The sequence below is a fragment of the Bacillus rossius genome, chromosome 1, assembly GCF_032445375.1.
Source record: "Bacillus rossius redtenbacheri isolate Brsri chromosome 1, Brsri_v3, whole genome shotgun sequence".
Lineage (NCBI taxonomy): Eukaryota > Metazoa > Arthropoda > Insecta > Phasmatodea > Bacillidae > Bacillus > Bacillus rossius.
This window is the reverse complement of record NC_086330.1, coordinates 11,486,768-11,510,376: the sequence shown is the minus strand read 5'-3', so window position 1 is coordinate 11,510,376 and position 23,609 is coordinate 11,486,768. Positions and strand designations below refer to the sequence as shown.

At 39.6% G+C, this 23,609-nt stretch overlaps 1 protein-coding gene across 2 annotated transcripts in view; it reads right to left on the bottom strand.

Moving 5' to 3' along the window:
* Positions 1 to 8,119: 8,119 nt before the first annotated feature.
* LOC134541960 (lachesin-like) overlaps positions 8,120 to 23,609 on the bottom strand; it is an 84,373-nt gene continuing 68,883 nt past the window's right edge. Inside the window, exons 6-10 of one of the 2 annotated variants that reach the window (XM_063385760.1) lie at positions 22,363 to 22,501; positions 18,328 to 18,476; positions 14,643 to 14,705; positions 11,690 to 11,755; positions 8,120 to 8,858 (exon numbers count right to left, since the gene is read on the bottom strand). In XM_063385760.1, coding sequence (XP_063241830.1) covers positions 8,686 to 8,858; positions 11,690 to 11,755; positions 14,643 to 14,705; positions 18,328 to 18,476; positions 22,363 to 22,501 — 590 coding nt within the window. In that variant the 3' untranslated portion in view covers positions 8,120 to 8,685. The remainder of the gene's footprint in view (positions 8,859 to 11,689; positions 11,756 to 14,642; positions 14,706 to 18,327; positions 18,477 to 22,362; positions 22,502 to 23,609) is intronic. The other variant, XM_063385848.1, reaches the window with a different exon arrangement.

The following is a 23,609-nucleotide window of genomic DNA, read 5'->3' as shown; positions in this document are numbered from 1 at the left end:
ACTTGTGAGTCGTCTCGACTGGGTGGCCTGTGATTCGACACTTCTATGAGTGAGGGTCTCTAATTGGCCCTCAGTCCTCCAGATTAACAGTGAACTAATGACAGAAGCAGCACTAAGGTAAAATTATTTCAAATTTTAGCATAACACGAAATAAACCCGCGAATTTTCCGAGTCTCTAATTATAACACGTTATATGTAGAACGGTATTAAAAGAGGCATTAAGAACATAAGTCTCATGGAAACCCAGTTGACGTATGCCCTTTATACAACCAAATAATTTTTTTTACTTCACAGCAGACTAAGTCAAGTAATAACGTGACTTTCAAGGTTATAATGGGCTGAAAACCACTAGGTGCCTTCTCAGTGCTCTTTAAGATGTGTTTGTTGTGTGTCAGTGCACCAAAGCGATCAGTCCCACACTCGCTGGTGGTTCTAGTGTGATGTCGCCTCTAAGAGCAAGGCTCTGAAGTGGCACGCAATCTTTACGTTGTGAATAGGGAAGCTATGAGTCCTGAATCGTGGTTTACAATATTTTATGAAATAGAAATAAATTTTTAGGTGAAAAAAAACATAAAACTATGATGATTCAAAGAATCTGGAATGAGAATTTCATAGTTTCAAATTGTACTGAAAGCACCCGTATTTAAGAATATTTTCTCTCTCCGAAAATTTTAGCTCAAAAATTAAATCGGCAACAGAGCTACCATTTAGAAATCTCAACATATTCTTCAATGCTTTTCCTAAAGAGATACTGCTCTAAACACCATGGGGAGGACACTTAATTTACACAAGCCTTAACATGAGGATGTGTGCGAGCCATTGACCTTGGGTTTGTGACATAGGTCTTGACGACTGGTGCGATTTAACGATTACAGCAATCGAGGACTCTGTTACAAAGCCTAAATAACAGAAAAAAATTAAATAAATTTCGTAAAAAACTTATATAATATTTCAGACTATACAAGAAAATTCTAACTATTTTCAAATGAATGAAAACTGTTAGAAATTACAGTATTTTCAAAACATTTCAACGAAGAATTCGTCCAAAATAAACGAAGATATATTCCTTCTTTCAGATAACCAGGTCTTCGTATAAACTAAGCAGTATTTAAACTTACGAGCTTTGTTTTTCGTTATAGACAGGATAAAACATACACGTGGAAGACATAAGTGTGTTAGTACAAGTAAGTAGTCCATACAAGTTTTTGAAGTTCTGCTGATACACCAAGATTATTCTTGAGTACTTATTCATGCTCAAAGTAAGTGAACTTAGTTCCAGTTTACGAAGATAAAGGTAAAAATTTAGGACTATCCCTGGATAATTTTGTAACTGGCGTTATTCGTTAATTTAAGGGGGAAATTTTCTAACAGTGGACAATGGTATCATATATGACTATTGGAGAAGCATTTCTATGCCAGAAATATTTCACAAAACAGTTAGCACAGTGAACAACAAGCCTCTTCAGACACCGAGTGAGATGGCGCAGTCGTGTTTAGGAGCGCATGGGTTCGATCCCTGTCCCAGCCATCTGGGTTTCAGGTTCTCCACGATCATCCCACAAGCCACGTGGATGATCTTCCAAGAGTCTTCACAGTGTTGATGCACGTCACAGTGTCGAAACGTCAACGAGAGATGGAAATACATATTAGTAAATGTGTGAATTTGTGACGTTTAAGCTTCCTAAACATAGAAAAACTTAATGAAAATAATTGAAAAAAAAATTGGTTGTCTTTAAAGTCGGTTTACGGACGATAGTTTAACGTGACAACGTCATAACAAAACATTGATGAAATGATTGCATACTTTTATGAATAAAATTGAATAATTTTTATTGTATTATCACTATTTTGTATGGATGCAAAGAAGGAGTGAGATGAAATCTACAATTTAATTGATAAATTTACTTTTATTTGCACTCATAAATTCAAATATGTTATTACTTTAACGAACAGATTATTTTAACTATAACCTTTATACATGTTTGCTAATTAACTTCTTCGAATCTGTGTTATTCTGTTAAGGATAGGACGATGATAGGAAAAGTAGGAAACAAATGGGAGTGTTTCAAGTTTAATGTGCCTCGAAAAAGTCAAATCGATGGTTGTTCCAATCGAGTGGAAGAGAGATAGATGCGGCGCAAGCGTACAATGAGCGTAACGGGACACAGCGTAATGGGACACTTTTTTGTGCCTGCAGCCGGTGCTCATCGATTTATTAGACGTTGTCAAGTCAAAAACATACTAAGTTTTACGTTAAGCATCACATGAGCATGAAATACGTATTCCGAAAAGATAAAAAAAAAAAATCGCTATTATGGATTTAATTATTCAGCACATTCATATTTATACCAATTACATAGCTCCATGAGGATTTTTATTTTAGACGTTAGGCACTGTGCATTGTAACGGAACCATGCTCGCACGGGATCGCTGAAAATATCAGCCAGGAGTCATAACAATACCAATAAAAGGTAGGAGAAAGACTCAGAAAACGCAGGAAATCAATGGAGAAAAGAAAGTGTTTTGAGGTTTTTTTTTTTTTACACGACGCAGGCGTTGGATCGGCGATGTTAACCGAAAAGGAAAGGTCAGCAAGAAAAGGAAGAATTTTTTTTTTGTCACCCCTCCCTCCTACCAAACTCCCAGGCCTACCTTTTATTCATTTCGTTTACAAAGGGATTCAATTATTGGGACCTGAAAGTGGCCCCACATCCTTCTATCCGCCCTCTCCTTCTTTATATCTATCTATCTATCTATTTATCTATCTATCTCTCTTTCTCTCTCTCGTGCCCTTTGTTGTGCCGTGATCGTTGTATCCGGTAGTAGCAAGTGTCTGCTACACCGTGCTACCTTCTTCACACATTTGCAATCAATCTACTGGAGTGCAGGAACACACACACTCGCTCTCTCACGAGCACGCTCGACCGAGAGGACGTGAGCGCGCACTCGGTCCTGACGCCTGCGTACTCACGTCTTGAGGAATGGAGCTGCGTTGGAGTCACGAGTCACGGGACTGCTCCCGTACGGACAAAAAAAGCCTTCATACTTCCTCTCCAACAGCTAAATTAAAACCTCCTTCTTCTTCTACAACAACTAAACAAAATAAAATCATTCCCCTGCAACAACTAAACAAAAACCTACTTCCTCTGCTACAACTAAACAAAAACCTCTTCGTCTTCATCAAATAAAATAAAGCCTCCTTCTCCAACAACTAAATTAAAACCTACTTCTTCTTTAACAAATAAACAAAAACCTTATCCCTCTTAAACAACTAAACTAAAAACCTACTTCCTCTCAAACAAATAATAAAACACCTCCTTATTCTCCAACAACTAATCGTAAAATTTATTCCCCTCCAACAGCTAAAAAAAATACCTACTTCCTTTCCAAACACTAATCAGAAACCTTATTCCTCTCCAAAAAAAAAACCTTTCCTCTCCAAGAAATAAATACCACATTCCTACTCAACAACATACTTCCTCACCAACAATTAAACAAAAATCCTATTTTCTCTCCAACTAACCAAAAACCATTACTTGCGTAAGGCAGTGCAATGGCCGTGTTTATAACACCACTCCCATATCAACAAGGCGATCCGGGTTCGAAACCCTGGGGAGGAAAGTCACGGAGGAAACTCTGACAAGTTTCCAGACAGTTTGTGAGCATTTGTACCAATTATATTATTGTGACAACAAAGTAGTTGTGTTTGTGATCAAACCTGGTTATAAGTAATCACGCACTGAGAAATAGTTTCGTGGACTCAAAAAAAATTGCTTTATCGTCACTACAATATATTTTTGTAATCACCAACTAAATATTTAGCACATACGTAATTACATCGGTGTTAGAGGGTGTTGAAAAGTGTGTGACGAGAGGATAGGGGTAAATGTTTCCGTCAGCCGATAGGTAGGGGCAGGTAGTTCTCGCGGAGATGTCTGACCGCTGGGGGAGCTGAATTGCTGCCCCTTGGAAGGACAGCCCTTCAGGATTTTTCTGACAGTGGTTAGTTTATGTTAGGTTAGGTTAGGTTAGGTTAGGTCACTTTACAAACTAACCACTGTACAGAAAAATCCTGAAGGGCTGCCCATCCAAGGGGCAACAATTCAGACAACCTTTCAAAAAACACTACTGTCAGAAAAATCCTGATGGGCTGCCCTTCGAAGGGGCAAGTTTTCAGGATTATTTAAACGCTTAAAGAAATATATTTTCAGAAATTGGTTGGGCTGCCCTTCCAGTCGCTGTACAAACAAACCATTGCTAGAAAAATCCTGAAGGGCTGCCCTTCCAAGGGGCAGCATTTCACTCGCCCCTGACCACTCATCGGACTGCCACAAGGCATGCCCACGCCGGGTCTTCTTTCTTGCGACTGGCGGTCGTCTGCAGGAATAAACATTCGCCTTAATCTTATTCGAGGTGCGTTTTCTTCCGCGCAAAATTCAAGAAACATGGACTATGCCGCAGTGTTTCAAGACACATCAGGTCACGAAATCTTTTTCGTAAAGATTACGTGGCCCCTGCCAACGCGACGGGTTCATCCAAAGTTTTCTTTCTTTCCCCAGATTCTCTGCGCTGGTCTTTTTCTTCCCCCTTGAGTGCCCTTCAGGGAACTTGGCAGGGTTCGCCTCAGCCAGCACGATGACGATTGTCGCCTGTACGACTCGGGTTCGAGCCCCTGAAGGGCAAACATGGCTGGCGTTAAGGGCTTCCCCGGGATTTCAGCTTCAACTCGTTTCTTTCTCCGGGAGACAGCGGATGCCCTCAATTCAGCGAACCACACCAATGCCGGTATTCCAAGAAAAATAAATTAAGTGTTTAGGTGTTGAATATGCTACACCTGTTTCCTAACCGTATTCCTAGTGTACGACAGGACAAGGCCGGTCCCTTAATTTTAGGGAACGGATTTCGGTGTCCTATCCGTGGCCTATCTGGTGACCAAAATCCCGCGCACGCGCAGAGCTCTCTTTTTTTCTTTTATCTCGTCCAGATGGCGGACTCGCGTATGGCGCCATTAACTTGAATTTATTCAATTTCGTGAATATTAGCAAATGTACCAAATGTATTGGAGTACCAAATGAAAAATTATGGCAGCGAAACTATTGTACGCTTTAATGGCCATAACAAGAATTAATCGCAAACTTAAAAAGTACTTGAGAAAATTATAAAGGCAGTTATATATTTTGTACGATGGTGCTGCTACCTCTAGTAGTTTTGCCGTAACAATTGTGTCGATCGTTGCGAAACTGGGCTAGAATGCGTTGAAACTATATTCTAGCATCGGGCAGGGGCTCCGCGTTTATTGGAACTGTTGCCGACTTGATTCGTTGCTGATATTCGGCTCGGACACGTTCTGGAATACGGGCCCACGAACATCTTGGAATACCTCCCTGAGTGGGCGACGTCCTGCCCTTTTGTTTCAAACATTCCCTCTTCGCACACGCCGTAACGTGTTGCATTCTCCTTCTCAACCGTCATCTCTAACAAAACCAAAACATCGTGTCACTTGATATAACTAGAGACCGGAAAAATTCGCGAATTCATTTCGCGATAGGCTAAAATACAAATAGTTATACCTCAGTGCTGCCTCTGATATTGGCTAACAACTCACCTGGATGACTCTGGGCCAATGAGAAACACTCAACCAAAGCTGTATGGAATCACAGGCTGATACGTTGGGAGGTCTCACAAGACAGTAGCCAATGAGTGGATGGCATTTGACCGAGTGTACGTACAACTATGGAGTTCATCCTACAGGTCATTGAACTCGCGAATTTTTCCGGTCCCTAGATATAACTCATCCAATACTTGATGCTGAAATTATAATAAACATTCACAATGCTGTTACACTGTAACACTGCATATTCATTAACCCAGGAGGCAATGCTATGACTGCCAAGAGCATACGGAGAATTTAATTTACATTGTTAGTTTTGGCATGGCTTCTGCCTTGGGAACTGACACAACCGGGCGTAAACAATGCTGTGAGCTCTGGAGTACTGGAGTCGGTGGAGTATCCGAGAGGCTGGCCCGGGCATCCCGGGGCGACTGAAATGCTGCCCCTTGGAAGGGCAGCCCTTCAGGATTTTTCTGACAGTGGTGACCACTGTCAGAAAAATCCTGAAGGGCTGCCCATCCAAGGGACAACAATTCAGACAACCTTTCAAAAACACTACTGTCAGAAAAATACTGAAGGGCTGCCCTTCCAAGAAGCAACAATTCAGGATTATAAAATTATGAAAATAGACACATTTTAAGATACTGGAAGGGCTGCCATTCCAGTCGCTTTAGAAACTAACCACTGTCAGAAAAATCCTGAAGGGCTGCCCACCCAAGGGGCAACAATTCAGAAAAACTTTCAAAAACACCACTGTCAGAAAAATTCTGATGGGCTGCCCTTCCAAGGGGCAAGTTTTCAGGATTATTTAAACACTTAATGAAACATGATTTCAGAAATTGGATGGACTGCCCTTCCAGTCGCTGTACAAACAAACCATTGCCAGAAAAATCCTGAAGGGCTGCCCATCCAAGGGGCAACAATTCAGCTCCCCCGGCATCCCCTGTGTCTTGCATTGGGGGCAGTTTGCCGTGTTAGCTTACGGGCTGACGGACCGTACGAGCCCTCAAGGTGTTTGGTGAATCTATAGGTAGTAGTGCACTCGGCGTGACGTCAGGTGCAGACGGCACGCGTCCAAGTGCAGCGCTCTTCAGCGGCGGCAGGGACGGGCGCGCCGCGACGCTCAGCGTCCACAGGGGTCAGCACAGAGCAGACTCTACCACAGAAGCGCGAGGAACCTGGAATCCGCCCAGTGTCGCAGAACTTGCAGAGATCCTGCGCGTGGGCGGCTGCCGTTTAACAATTCACAAGAGAGATTTGTCTTTAAAAAAAAAGGGGGGGGGGGGGGGGGGGTTGTCTGTTAAGTCGGTTTACGGACGATAATTTTACGTGACAACGTCATAAGAAAACACCGATGAAAAATTGCATACTTTTTAATTTTCAAATATTATTTACAGTTTTTTTTGCAAATTTAATTAAAATAATTTGTTTAAATATGATCACGAACAATTAGTTAAAAAAGCCCGCCTTAACCTGTTCGATATTATATAAGATTTTCTCGCACGGTGGTTGGCCGGTTCTTGCAAGCTCCGCTCAGGCGGAACGTGACAATTTTTTCGTGCGTAAAGCCGGCGTTCATCGATATATATAAGACGTCATCACGTCAAAAAAGGCAAAATCGCAGGAACTTTAAGGCCCCTCCCTACCCGGGGACACACATGGCGCGCAGAGCTTCAGGAGAAACCTTTGCGAATGAAAAACTACTTAAGATATCCGAGCGGGGCCTGTTTAACGACACGCATTTAAGAATTCTCCGAGGGCCTATAAATAGATTTGTTTCCGGATTAGGATCTTAAACTGTATTTTTATAAGAGTTAAAATGACTAAAAGGAATGTTTTCAGAGAAACCTTTAGGCATGAAACAACCGTTACAAATTCTTGGAAGCACTTAAGGGACTTGTGTTACACCTTTTATCTTCACTTCACCACCATATAAATTTAATGGTTATCCTATGCACGACGCTAGAAACATTGGCGAGCGTCGCGCTTATCATCCCGGCTCTCTAACACAGACACACCGCTGAATAGGCGGGCGCCTTAACTTAGATAAGTGCCCGAGAATAGTTCCAATGCCTTGTCTAGGTACAGCTTGCAGTGCAGAGTATGTGCAACAAGTTGTGGCTAAACACTGGCAAAATAAAAGAGAATCCCACTAAGCCACTTGACGTCAGGTTTGGACGTCAAAATTATCAAAATACTAACTGAAAAAAAAATTTAATATAATACAATGGACACAGCAAATTTAACTTTTCAATTAAAAATACAAGAAGCAAATTTACTGTTAGTAATTAGAAGTTATGCATTTAATTTATTAAATTGTAACATATTTACTTTTCTAGGCAGTTATTTTTGTATATTTGTGACGACAGGTAATTTTTGTACAGACAGGCGTGACATAATTTAAAAAAAAACAAATCAACTAAACATTTCGAAAAGAATAAATATTTTCTCGCTCAAGATTATAGTACCTACCTTCATGAATGCAAATTAAAATAATAAAAATATTAATTAAACACGAATTATTTAATATCAGTTTTTAAATTTCATTTTAGTACCTATAAACAAGACACTTAACATTTTCGGAAATTATACTTTCAAACTATTTCTCGAAACTACAAAAATATATGCAAATTCTTGGAAATGAGGACTTTTACGAACACATGTAATTAGTATACACATTTTGACGAATAAAGTCATTATTTTCAGGCAATTCTTCTCTTTTGCATAAATGAAGTCAATTATCGCAACACGTAATTAGTTTCAAATAAACTTCATTCCATAAGTATAGAAACGCAGGTCACCGCTAAACATTTAGGATTCACAATTCTTTGTTTTTTTGCTTTCAGGTGTGTTCCAACTGTTCAGATCAAAGCACTGTCTCTGTACAATAGAATATTTCACGCACCCACCACTGTCGACCAGATAGCAGTGCCCCGCAAGAGAAGACAGTGCTAGTCATGAGTGTAGGAGCACCTACTCCCAGTGACGTCGGCCGTCGTGCTCGGACTGTCCAGATGGCCGAAGAAACAGTTTCGCCTCCCGCACACGTTGACCAGCTGCAGCTGGCGCGCGAATCACCTGACCGCGAGAACGACTGCCACAGCGGCGACGACGGCGCGCAAGGACACCTGCCGGCTGTGGACCAGGCCTCCGGGTGCCGTGGAAGTCACCCCGGGTGGTTCATGGAGGTGGTCTTCGCCGCCGGAGCTGCGCCCCAAGGCCGCCTCCTCCATCACAGCCTTGCTACCTGCCAGGGAGCAGACAAGACACACCTTTATAATACCATGATTGGGTCTTTCCCTGGCCAGCTCTTGTATGGAGGCTTCGTCATCTGAAGTGCGCCTTAAGAGGCCACTCCAGTGTTTCAGGGGCACTACGCAACCCGCGTTAACATCATAAGATTCAATGCTATTTTCATTTTGCTTATAACTAATTAACTAATATAGATTTCGAAATGATGCTTGCTTGATATGTAAGACAACGATGCTCTTATCAAAGCCCCTTTCTTCAAAAACGTGCATAAATTATGGTTCAAACCTAGACAATACACTTATGCATATTAGTAAAGATTAGTATAAAACCATAATTTATGCACGTTTTTGAAGAAAGGGGCTTTGATAAGAGCATCGTTGTCTTACATATCAAGCAAGCATCATTTCGAAAGCTATATTAGTTAATTAGTTATAAGCAAAATGAAAATAGCATTGAATCTTATGAGGTTAACGCGGATTGCGTAGTGCCCCTGAAACACTGGAGTGGTCTCTTAAGGCCGCCTCCTCCACCAGAGCCTTGCTACCTGCCAGGGAGCAGACAAGACACACGCATTTAACATTACTTATTAACCTTATTCTTTTTCCTACTCACACACAGACCTGCAATTATTGTATTGGAATCAGCATTGTCGGCAGCCAATGGACTTCTGTATGCCGATGACTGTGCCGTCAGACTTTCACGGACCCTTTTCACAAAGCTACTAGTTTCAAACTAACAAGTACAATTTTATAATTTTTTGGAAGTATCCAGTTACCAGTGTTTTATAAAAGCACTCTTGTAAACTTGAGTTGACAAGAGAATTTTCATATGTTAACAAGTTATTTTTTGTAGGATTATATGAAACATAATTTTTCAATTGTAGCATACATACTTATATTATAGCTGACCCGTGTTTACATAGAAATTTCTATCTAGCTCAAATACTGAGTAGGTTGCACTTACAAGTTTATTAATAATTCTACTAGAATGATGTTATAGTCCAGTTTTTCCTCTAATGGGTAAAAAAATGAATGATTCTAGAATCATAGACAGATTTACTGTGAAAATAGACATAAATGATTGTGTCGATTCTTAAATTAAATTAGGATATGTTGCTAAATATAAATATTTACGTGTGTAGCAAATACACTCGTCACACAACAAATTAAAAATTCAACTTATTTTAAACCAATTTGAAACTCTATTTGAAACGTCTGTTTGTAACAACTTATGATTAAAAAAAAGCTTTTTACTTTAGCTGCTATTGTGAAACAGGTTTCATGTAGTTTCCCGTAAATTTTTTTATTACCTACTCATGTGGTAGATGTAATAAAGTTGATGTGCCTAGCTGACTCAGGTAAACCCCAGAAATTCAGTTGTGCAACTTAATTAAATCACTTCTTCCCTAGCCAATGCTAGGGAGCTTATTCCATAAGTCATCTATTCGTATACATAAAAGAGTAGTGCCCAAACATGAATCATATTCTCAAAATGGTAGCAGATTTGTAAATAAGAAGTCTTCTTGTCTATCCGTCTGTCTATTAATTCGTAACAGCATCACGGAAACAACTAAAATATTTATATAAAATTTAACATGACGATTATACATGTTGTTAAGAAACATTTACGACACTTTACATCTAATACATTACATAGTTTCCACTGGAAGTATGATTATGTTCTTGCACTTATCACTCTAAATATATGCAATGAAATTCTGAAACTCCACGGAAACGAAATCTCGGGCACTATTAGTAGCCAATTGAGGAAGAAACTTAGAAAACACTTCCCACCAAAGTACAGCTGTCTCTAGCGAGGATCTTGCTACGAGACACTTTGCTACGATGATAGGCGTCGTTGTAAAGCAGACCCTATAACTCCTGGCAGGTAGGCTATTTGCTGTGACTCAAGGGTCACAATGTGCCTATTATCAAACTTTATGTAAAACAATCAATATTTATCTATAAGTGAAAACTTTTTAGTTGTCAAATAACCAATATTTTAATAAGAGACTGCTATAGAACAGTGGTCCCTTCGACAGCTATCGAAACCACTAGCTGAAGTACCAGGCGCGGCCTCAGCCTTACACATCATTACAAATCATTACACATCAGCTCAAGACTGCAGGATTTCGCATCGGCAACGTCTCAGACACCATCCGACTTTTCTCCAATGTTAGAGTTTTTGGGTAAACTGCTCTGCCCATGCAATTCAATACAATGCAAAGCCACCTTTAGACGAAGTTATAAACTAAACCGTTATCAGCGCCGGACTTTACTGTATGACCGTGTGGCGGACTAAGATAAATGACACATACACACACACACACACTCACTGTTGGCATGTCTATGACCTACCTTGAATGATTTTCTATTACAGAACTTAATTTACCCTTTTAAATTCCTTTGGGGGTGGCAGTTTGACAGTTACAGCTGACTTTTATTTAAAAACAGAAGTATTAACACCCATTTCCCATATTTATAACATAGAAAATGAACAACCTCCATACAAACTTTAAAACACATTTTCAAAAATTCTTTCTTAGTGCCCACTTACATTATAGGCTATAAGTAACTCCTGTGAAAAATTCCATGCTTATAAACCTACCGGTTTAGGCGGTGCGTTTTTGGTCAGTCAGTTTTAAGAATTTTATAAAGTAGATTTTAGAACGTGTATTTCTACCTTAAATTTCAAAACTATTTGACCAACGAGATTATATTATAATTTCTCGTGGTATTAATAAATGCATACCAAGTTTTTGATTTGATTTAATTCATATTTGGCCCAAAACCAAACCATCCGCACTATTCATAGCTGAAATATTACCTTTGGTCCTTTGCGCAACGTGTTTTGCGCTGTCCTTGATGATGTTGGCACTCGTTGCGTCAAAGCCTGTAAAATACAGTGTCTCAACGTTAAACAAACTTAAAGTGCTTCTTTCCTTATATTTCCGTATGTAAATATATACACACATGTTAATACATGTGAACATATTACATTTTTGAACTAACATCACACTTATGAACTATAAACATTTGTCTATGAGAGATATGCACAAACTTATAGAACATTTTTCCAGTATTAACACAGAAATGTAACATAAAATATATTCTTCAAAATAATTTGTCCATAAAAAGATTACTTGCAATTAAATTTGAGTACTTTGAAACATGATTCATTTGAACAATATTTCCTTTCCTTGCACTATTGCGAATGTAAAAGCTGCGCTGACCAAATTTTTTTGCGAGACTTAAAATAAGTAGATAGTCTGAAAGAGAGAGTTATTATGAAAAAATCAAGGTTGGACATGTCGAACAGACGAAAATAAGTTTTAACAGTTGTAAATTATTTTTGAGGATGAATTTTGCAACAAGTATCTAGTAATTATATGCTGTATATAATTTATATATTTAATTTATTTTTTGATTAAAACTAAACGAAAACCGTCGTATGTAATCTAATCTGTTATAATAATGTTGGCTTATTTTAATAGCAATATATATTAAAAAATAAAAACTCTAATAACTATGACAAAACGAGACTCCATGCTGGCGAATCCTTGAATTTTTGTTTACACGATTCTCCTATCATGCCTGGTTTTTCATCTATACATATTCACGGATAAAGTTACAAGATTTCTTCTTAAAAACTTTACTAGGATAAGAAATTCTGTTATAATGTCTTAGTAATCAAATTAGAAACTACCAAAATATATAAAAATAAGTTTTGAAGCAATAAAATTATTTTTCTTGAAAGAGGCGTTATATTTATATCAGTGAAGGATATGTTTTATGCAAATAATGTAATCCACAATGACCACCAACTTTAAAGTGTTTGCCTTATATTTTTGCATGCTATGTTTTTTTTAACGCGGAAATATTAATTTATCCAGTCAATACGCAAGTTAGTATTAAATATTTGGATATAATTAGAAAACAATTATTATTTTCTTTTACCTTGACCACCATCTCCATTGATGAATATTTTACGTATAAAATTATTTAGTCGTTTGAAATCATAAGTTTTAATAATTTTTAAGAATTAGTTGTAACCTCTCTGCCTGCGTTTCTGAAGACTAGGACAACCTTCTATAATGTTTGCCAAGAATAGTCAAGATGTTTGTTTGATGAACAATAATAAAAAAAAGAAGAACGTGAAAGTAATTTGAGTCCAAAATAATAATAAGATAATTTATATGCAACCCTAGTGTTCATGTAGCACAATGCTGAGATACATTCCAACGAAAAATATTGGGAATAAGGCATATTGAACTGCCAAAGGTTATCAAAAAAGGTCTGAAAAATAGAATTTTAAAACTGGCCAATGAAATAAAATTGGGTTCAATAATTAATTTTGGATTTTTAAAATTAACTATTTACAATAATTTTTTGATATAAGTTAAAAAAATAACTTATCTAGAATACTGTACAACACTGTAAATTTATATATGAACACACACATTGTATATATATATATATATATATATATATATATATATATATATATATATGAGTGAAATACCTCTCATTGACTCACTGACACACTCATCACTAAAGACCCGGAAAATTCGCGGGTTCAATGACCTCCAGGATAGACTCCAATATCCTCTACACACTCGGGCAAATGCCAACTGTTCATAGGCTGCTGACTTGTGAGTCGTCTCGACTGGGTGGCCTGTGATTCGACACTTCTATGAGTGAAGGTCTCTAATTGGCCCTCAGTCCTCCAGATTAAAAGTGAACCAATGACAGAAGCAAGACTAAGGTATAATTATTTGAATTTTAGCATAACACGAAATGAACCCGCGAATTTTCCGGGTCTCTACTCATCACTATAGACCTGTAAAATTCGCGGATTCATTTCGCGATAGGATAGAGTCCAAATACTTTTGACATTATTTTGCTTCAGTGATTGGGCCACAGTTTATCTGAAGGACTCTGGACCAATGAAAAATCTTTAACAGAAGAATTAGCGAATCACGATCATTCCAGGTTATCTTTAAAAGATTTGTGCAATGGGAGTGCATGACTTGATGTAAGTTTTTGGACATACGCCATTGCTTAGCAATGGCGTATGTCCAAAAACTTACATCAAGTCATGCACTCCCATTGCACAAATATTTTAAAGATAACATCAATGCTCGGTATGGACCCGGTATGCATATTTCTCTGAGGAAGTTGGAAAATAAATTAATTGATTTATCACAATGTACTTAGCAATGGCGTATGTCCAAAAACTTACATCAAGTCACGATCATTCCAGTCAACAGGTGTTACGAGTCGGTAACAAATCAGCAGATGTAATTTGCACGAGTGCATAGAGGATCATGGAGTCTATCCTTTAGGGATTTGAAATTGCGAATTTTACAGGTCTCTACTCATCACTAATTCTCCGGAACTATAACAACTACAGACTCGATATTTGGCTGTTAGCGTTACTTTCATTACATAGGCATCCACTAAGATCGGAGTTTACGGAAATCAGCTCTCAAGTGGGGTTACGGGAGCGTTTAACATCTAAATTGCACATTTTCAACAATAACATCTACAACACTTAAAGTTGAAGCTTTCTTCATCTACATGGCAACGCTATTGAACTGTTTGTAAATCTTTATTTGACTAGAAGAAATCATTCACGATGTGTTTAGTCTGGACAACGTCGTGTACTTCAGCTAGTAGTACATAACTAATATATGGTATTTACATTTATTTTTTAACATTATAGACATTATGATACCATACATATTTGCTTTTTTTTTCATGACTGAACATCATCTTACCGGTGTCTGCGACAACAGCAATGTTAGTAGTCGCGTCCGGCCTTCTGGTTACGATTTTAATATCTGAAAAATCAATGTAGTTATATAGATAAGACATATATAAACTCAAGTTTATTTATAAAAAAAATATGAACTATCAAAATAATACGAAGTACTTTCGTAAGCACTTAAAGCTGTAATTAAAAAGCAACACTAGAATATAGTTGGACTAACTATTCTAAACGAGAAGAAGATATTCCCACAAAATATCTGTTGTGAAATATACAAGAGAATGTGTTGAATGTGTTGAACAATACTTTATTTAACAAACATTAGTTTGTTAATTACGCACGGAAATAATTTATTAATTTCCCCCGTAAAAGATGCCAAGCGGTAGAACAATCTTCGCAGACCCCAGTGTTGTTAGTAACATTTCGTTATTCACAGGTGAAGAAAAAATGTTCAAAACCCACAAAGTAATGCCCGATATAAAATTAACTTGAAAGAAAATGCCAAGACAATTTAGGATATTTCATAAACATCCACTGCTTGTTTCAGTTCACTCATGCCATCTCTAACCGTTATACACCCCAGCATTTGATAAAAGTTTATAAGCAAACGTTAAGAGAGTACATACAAATTTCAGAGCTTCAGAAGAAACCGTGCAATTTAAAAAAAAAACTTCGCAAGATATTCGAGTGGGGTCTGTTCACGAAAATCACTTAAGAATACGCCAAGTGTGAATGAGTAGTTTCGTTTTTCGTATTTCGTTTTTCAAAAAGTATTTAAAAAAAGAGTAAAAATGACTGAAATGGGCATGAAACACCCGGTACAGATTCTCGAAAGCACATAAGGGACTTGGATTACACCTTTGTCTTCATATGATGTTATGATTACCGCTAAAAACTCATATTTGCCATACGCACGACAAGAAGACTGTGTGCCAGTCCATAGAGGTGATAATGCGCTAGAAGCACCAGCAAGCGTGGCACTTACTGTCTAATTCCTTCCACGAAATTCTCTGTGCGGATTATGCATTTAAATTTTTACACGGGCTGGTTTTCTGTGTGCTTGCGTATTCTTGTCCGTTACTGAGTTTCCTATATGCCATACAGTGTAACCAGCAACGACGTATATATAGAGACTGGAAAAATTCGCGGTTTCAATGACCTCTAGGATAGACTCCACGATCCTCTATGCACTCGGTCAAATTACGCCTGCTCATTGGCTACTGACTCGTGACACTTTTTAACTGGGTTTGCTCGTGATTACATACTTGTTCTGCTTACAGTTTTTCATTGGCTCAGAGTCCTTCAGATAAACTGTGGCACGAAGGTAATAGAGTTTTGATTCTAGCCTGTCGCGAAATAAATCCGCGAATTTTTCCGGTCTCTACGTATATAAAACAATGTTAACCACAGCCCATGTTTACGTGGTGGGGCCATACTTGATCAGCTTGGATAGAACGTCCCTCTGAACCACGCGAAGGCCAGAAACAAACAGATGCACACCTCTCTCGCCTAGAGCGCGTTTCAACCCTGAGATTGCAGTGTGCATTTTAACACATATTTATTCTCTCTTTCCAATACAAAATATCTGCTACTAGCGCTATCCTTGTTTCAGTGTGTTCTGTTGCACGATATATGCAAATGGCACAAAACGTTTTAGACACAACTTTATTTTTAAATTTTTTTAAAAATATATTAAAGAAGAATTTTATTTTTAAGACTAAAATTTAGAATGATAGTTTTGGAAATACAGTTTCTTGTTTATTTCATTAAGATTGTAATATAATAATATTAAATTCTCTCTTCTAAGCAAATTTTATCAGAAAGTCGCCATCTTGGTTTCAATCAATTTTGTCATCAATTTTTTTAAAAATCTCTTTCAATAATAAAAATTTGGTATCTGATAGAACATAATAATAAATAATCGAATACCTGGTTATCTATAGTGACCGAATGCTACGAATGGTTTATCCTGTATAATAATAATTGGTGATTAGAATTAATTTTTTTCTTTCATAATGTAGGCTACATTAAAAACTGTGTTAACTATCAAGAGGTCTTGAAAAATCCAACAAGTTATAAGTTATACATACATACAATAGTCATCGATAGTACTGAATGCGGAAAATCAATGTTAAGGTTAACAAGCTATCAATCTGGCAACAGAGGGCGCTGTTCGCCGTGTGCTGCCATCTAGCGTGAGAAATGCGCAGGTAGCGCGGCGAGACGAAAAGACACTCAAGGCGACGGATTCGCCACGCCACGTTTTCCGGGCCATCGAGTCGAAATGTTTCCGGAACCCTAACTTTTATTCTCTCTCGCGGGGCGCTTTCCGGAAGTAGTTTTCCGATTGAGGAGATTTGATGCCAGAGTTTCCCTGCTTGATGCAGCGACCTCGTCTATCGAGACCCCGTGAGAGAGACTGCATGTTGAAGATAGCAGGACGACAACATCTATACGTCCCCTACCCATCTGAAACGCCTGGGAAACTGGCCATGAGCTATTTGCGAAAATCTTTGCCAAACATTAGTTTGTCAATTACGCACGGACAGAATTTATTTATTTCCCCCGTACAAGATGCCAAGCGGTAGAACAATTTTCGCAGACCCCGGTGATGTTAGTAACATGTCGTTATTCACAGCTGAAAGAAAAACGTTCGAAAACCCACAAAGTATGGCTCGAAATAAAATTATCTTGAAAGAAAATGCCAAGACACATTAGGATATTTTATAAACATCCACGGCTCGCTTCAGTTCGCTTATGCCATACTTAACCATTATCTACCCCCAGCATTTGATAAGTAGAAGTTTATAAGCAAACGTTAAGAGCGTACATACAGATTGCAGAGCGATTAGAAAACTTCGCAAGATATCCGAGTGGGGTCTGTTTTCAAAAAAATCACTCAAGAATACGCCAAGGTGTGAATGAGTAGTTCCGATTTCGTATTTTGTTTTCAAACAGTATTTTTAAAAGAGTAAAGATGACTGAAAATGGTGTTTGTGAATAAGACGTTTTGGGCATGAAACACGCGGCACATATTCTCGAAAGCACTTAAGGCACTTGTATTACATCTTTGTCTTCATACGATGTTACGATTACCGCTCAAATATCATATTTGCCCTGTGCATGACAAGAAAACTGTGTGCCAGTCCACATCCTTGCACTTAGAGGTGATACTGCGCTAGAAGCACCAGCGAGCGTGGCACTTATCATCCCGCATCACTAGAGACATGCAAAATTCGCGGATTCATTTCGCGATAGGCTAGCATCAAAACAACTATACCTTCGTACCGCTTCTGCGATTGGCCCACATTTTATCCGCGGAACTGTGAGCCAATGGGAAACACTAAACCAAGAAAGTGCCGAATTACGGACAGCCTAGTTGAGACGTCTCACGCGTCAGTAGCCAATGAACAGGTGTCATTTACGCGAGTATTTAAAGGACTGCGGAGTCTATCCTAGGGGTCAATGAATCCGCGAATTTTGCAGGTCTCTACGTATCACTGACAAAAATAAACACTTAACAAGGCGGGCCCCTTAATTTAGTTAAGAATCTCCCCTTTTCCCTAGTTGTAAAGTAATGTTGCTGGTAGGTTGTTGGTGCCTGATGTCGTGTTGGTGGGTTTACACTATACAGGGTGTCTCGGACGTGGCTGGTGCTACGTCTAAACGCCATGGCGACTCATGGTTGTCCTCACCATACAGCCGCACTGTGCCGTCGGCATGACCCAGCGAGTTGCGAGACACACACATGTACGTCCCGACGTCTTCCTTCCGGAAAGACTTGATGGTCAGCTCCAGATGTATCTTGTACGTGTCCTGACTTTTCTCAATCACATGCCTGTTTCTGGAAAAAAAAAAGTACAGCATGGTGCTGCTTAGCGTTTTTTTTCAAAACATTAGGAAACATCATACATACTTATAACTACACAAGTCACTTAGAAACAGACTTCATTGCATTTAAGTTGTTTACCACAACTCACTCTAAATGCTACTAAAAAGTAGAACTTCAAAAAAGAAAAAAAATACTACGTGGGTTTGGACTCTAGACATTTATACAAGTAAAACAAAAATACAGGTACGTTACAGGAATACGATTATATAAACATTAGACAATATAATAAGATAAAATATACTATATTGTAGCAAACAAAACCCCCGGCTATCTCAGATTGTTCTGGATTGCACATACTTAACAACATTAGAAAGATTTGTTGGGTTCCAAAATACTGTTCAAATTTCGTAAAAACGTTGCTCTAAATGATCACGATGAAAAAAAAAGTCTCTCGAGAACAATAACTGAATTTAAAGGTTTTTATTATATCTGACCGAAAATTCACACTAGCACAATGTCCGCAATCTTGCGACCACAACACTGTTACAGATTATACACAATGCATCACAAAAATGATTCGTCGCTTAAAGAAAAAAAAAACTTTGAAATGGTACCGAAATGTCTGATAAAACGAAGATGTGTTACTGATTTCAGAAGAACATGGTTTCCCACGTTCTCGCGGCACATGATTAAAAACGAATTTCGAAGTCTTATTGTGGGCTAAACACCTACGTTTGCAGTTAATAAATTTTAATTAAAATGTCCAGAAATGTTTATAAATGGGCATCGCTTGGACCGTAGCCGCGAAATTCAGTCAGCACCTACATACTAATTTATTTTCTGAGCTATCGCTAGAGACCGGAAAAATTCGCGAATTAATTTCGCGATAGGCTAAAATACAAATAGTTAAACCTCAGTGCTGCCTCTGCTATTGGCTCACAAATCACCTGGATGACTCTGGGCCAATGAGAAACACCCAACCATACCTTTATCGAATCACAGGCTGCTACGTTGTAACGTCTCAAAACACAGCAGCCAATGAGTGGGTGACATTTGACCGAGTGTACGTAGAACTATGGAGTTCATCCTACAGGTCATTGAACCCGCGAATTTTTCCGGTCTCTAGCTATCGCCCCCCTGCGACCTTTCGGTACCACGACCACACAACGACCACTGGACGACCTGACTACCTCCATCCATGAAGGTGGGAGGTGGTCACGTGTCTCCCACAACCAATCACACACAAGCTCTAAACTCACTCTATCAAATCGGACAATCAGGGAACAAGTTACATACATATAACTACGGACATTTCCTTCTTGCTCTCTTTCCAATTACGATGATACATTTAGTCCATAAGTTCCCTTTGTCCGGCGGGGAACTACCGTTTCTGTCTCTCTTGCACTTCACTTGCCTCTCTCTTTCTCACTCTAGCACTGGTGTAGTTTACCGTCACATCGCATCATCATGTTTCCGACAAAGGATAGTGGCAAAATAAGTAAAGAAAAACACATGACTACACCTGAAAACTTAACCAACCAGAAAAACAAGTAATAATAACTTTGAGCGGCTTTATAAGTTTAAATTAAGAAAACTAACAGTCATACTTACAAACATAAACTAATGAAAAATTGTGAGTACAAAAACACATTGCTATGTACGACTACCTATGAAACATATAATAAGCAGTTATTTATATTGAACTAGAAAACCTAACCAAGTACTGAAAATGATCAGATAATAACCTAATAAAATTAACTATGCCAATGTTTTAAATGCTGAGAGGGTGGGAGTCTGCAATCATGAATTGTTTACAAAACGATATTTTTTTATGTAATGTAGTCTAAATTTTAACAATCAATGATAGTTAGATAACAATAGCATTGGCATTGTTATGCCCGAAGCAACGCTTCACATATCTTCTATATCAATGCCCGATCATAAAACACTAAATCGTAACTAACTGGGTAATTTTATTGACGGAATTATCATGTTCTATATAACAGTGCCTAGCTATGAAACAAGAGAGGATTGAGATAATGCCCACGAGGATTGTTTCGCACGCCGTAAATCTCTCATTCACTGGTGCTTCAAGCTCGCGTATGGGCTTGTTTATCACCATCGCTTTAGTTGGCCCATTGGCGTTGATGCATTGCAGCAATCGATACATTTTTACAAAGTCCTGCGGCGGATGAAGTTTATGAACAGGTAGCTAACACCTGAGAAACAGGACTTATAATGAGTAGACACCGGAAAAATTCGCGGATTAGTTTCGCGTCATACTGGGATCCAAACACCTGTAACTTCATATTACCTCTGTGATTGGCTCACAGTTTATGTTAAGGACTTTGAGCCAGTGAAAAAACCTTCAACCAAAGAAAGTATCTAATCGGAAGCATTCTCTTTGACAGGTCTCGGAAGTAATTAGCCAATGAGCATGTGGCATTTGACCGGAATATGTAGGGAATCGTGGAGTCTATCCTATAGGTCATTGAACTCACGAATATTTCCAGTCCCTAATAATGAGCCTTTTTTGTGTGTGAAAAGATTCCTTGTCTAGCTATGTGTTAAGATACTGTAGCATCGTCTGTAGCGGAGTTTCTTTCTACACGAATCACAGCCTTTCATTGAGGGAGCACACGCGGAATTTAACCGAGCCAAATAGGGAAATAGCTTCTCTTGCAGACGGCCGCCAAATACAAGATAGAAACCACCGGAAAAGGCTTAGCGTTCAGAAGTATTTTGACGGGAAAATTCTTTATGAGGGGGCTACAATTTCCGGGCTTTACGGAAATTCCGATCGCATGAGGAGAATATTTTGGTACGTGGTGGGGGAACCAGGACGAAATTATAGAGTGGACCACGAGTCCAAGTGCAACAACCCCCTGCATGGTAGACTTTTTTCTACTCTGTCCAACTCTTCTTCCTGACCATCCTCTGTCCCCTGTACTCTCCTGCACTTAACGCATGCGAAATTTACACTGTCCACAGGGTTTTCCCTGTGTCTATGCAGGTTTTCACCTGGGCACAAGCTAGCTCCAATTATAGTATAGAATTAAGAGTGAGGGGAGGTATTCATGGCTTCCATCGCTGCCATGGCTGGCCAATCCCCTCCTAGCACACGATGCACGGCTAATCCCAGCATGTAGGCTTCGGCCTGAGACGCACCTAGATCCCTCCCTAGCCCGGACCCCTCCCAAGCACACTTTGTTTTAGTTAGGCTATGAGTAGGGACTGGCAATATTCGCGAGTTCAATGACCTCTAGGAAAGAATCCTCCACGATTCCCTACATATTCGGGCTAACGCCACATGCTCATTGGCTAATTACGTCCTAGACCCGTCAACGAGAATGCTTCCGATTCGATACTTCTTTGGTTGAAGGTTTTTTTCACTGGCTCATAGTCCTTAACATAAACAGTGAGCCAATCACAGAAGTAATATGAAGGTACAGGTAGGGGCATGCAGATTTCGCGAAAAGATTCCGAGACTAGCCAAAAGTTAAAACACTGTAGCATCGTCTGTGTTTCGTGAATGGGTGAGTTTATTTTAGGCGCATTTCGATTGTTACGACACCAATGGCAGTAAATCATCGTTGGAAGCAAACGCGTCCTGAGTGGCTCGGTCACAACAAGGCAACGACTAATCTCGCATACAGCTGCCAGTCACAAGGAAGAAATCGCTAGTGCTGGTATACCGTGTTGCAGACTAATGGGCGTTCAAATTTATTCGCGAAATATGCATGGCCCTAGGGTACAGGTAGTTGGATCCCAGCATAACGCGAAACGAATCCACGAATTTTTCCGGTCTCTAGCTATGAGAAGATGACGGGTAACGCGCGTCATCAGCGGCGCCGGACGCAACCCGGTGGTCGGCGTCGGAGAAGCGATACTTACTTACCCGTTGAGCAGCATCTCCCCGCGGTTCTTGACCCAGTAGTTGATGGTGTTGGGGGAGGCCTCGACCAGGCAGTCGATGTGCACGTCCGTGCCCAGGGGCGCCCCCAGCAGCTGGTTGGGCACCGTCACCTTGGGCGGGACTGCGGGGCACACGCGCACCGGGTCTGCTCAGCGAGGCTGCCCCTTGCGTCCCCTGCGCCGGGCAGGGAAGTGCTCGACAGCGAAGTGCTTGTTCACGAGCCACGCAAGGAGGTGCTCGACAGCGAAGTGCTTGTTCACGAGCCACGCAAGGAAGTGCTCAGCAGCGAAGTGCTTGTTCACGAGCCACGCAACAGACGCAACACGCAGGAAGTACTCGTTTACATACTACGCAAGACGGGAGAATCCGATAGTCAACTTTCAACTTCTTACGTTTTCCGCTGCACTCAGGAAGTGCTTGTTTACAAACAACGCAAGACGCGAGAATCCGACGGTCAACTTTCAACTTCTTACGTTTTCCGCTGCACGCAGGAAGGGTTTTTGATTACAAACTACGCAAGACGCGACAATGCGACGGTCAACTTTCAACTTCTTACGTTTTCTGACGTCTATAATCGATGAGAAGTGTTCCGGAAAGTTCCAAAGGCTCATGGAAGAATACGATTATGTTTTTATTACATGCATCACGTTTCTCTTGTTAAACTTTCGAACAATGAACTATCGAAAGAAGCCATGGGAGAAATTTGCCTTGTAATTTCAGATCATAGGTTTGGTAACGTCTTTTGCGTGTTGCGTGTTTTATAGACGATAGTTTTTTTTCCTGCGTTGGTTGCTTTTTTTTCGGTTGTTGCGTTCCTTCAGTAGCTCATACACCCGGTCCAAAAATAATTTTCCCTCACCATTTTTTAAAGACAGGAAAAAATATTTATTTTAAGCATGTTCGCTGTGTTACGAGAGGATGATTTTCGTGTAAATTGTCAAATTAAACACACAGAAGTCAATTTACTCGCTGAAGTCAGTCGCTCTTGGGATGTGACGCGACGGTAGTAACTACAAGCGCGCGCTGTCTGCACGACCGTGTGACATCATGCGCAGCGGAGGACGAGTTTTGAGTGTCCGGACTGTTCCACCTCCCTTCCTTTCATCATGGTCTCCACAGTGAGGTCTCTACAGACGGACACACGGAGTATACAAGTAAACAGAGATTTCACTCCCAGGTTAAACATCATTCCTTAACCCCCCCTTCTGAAATGGGTCACAAACGATTCT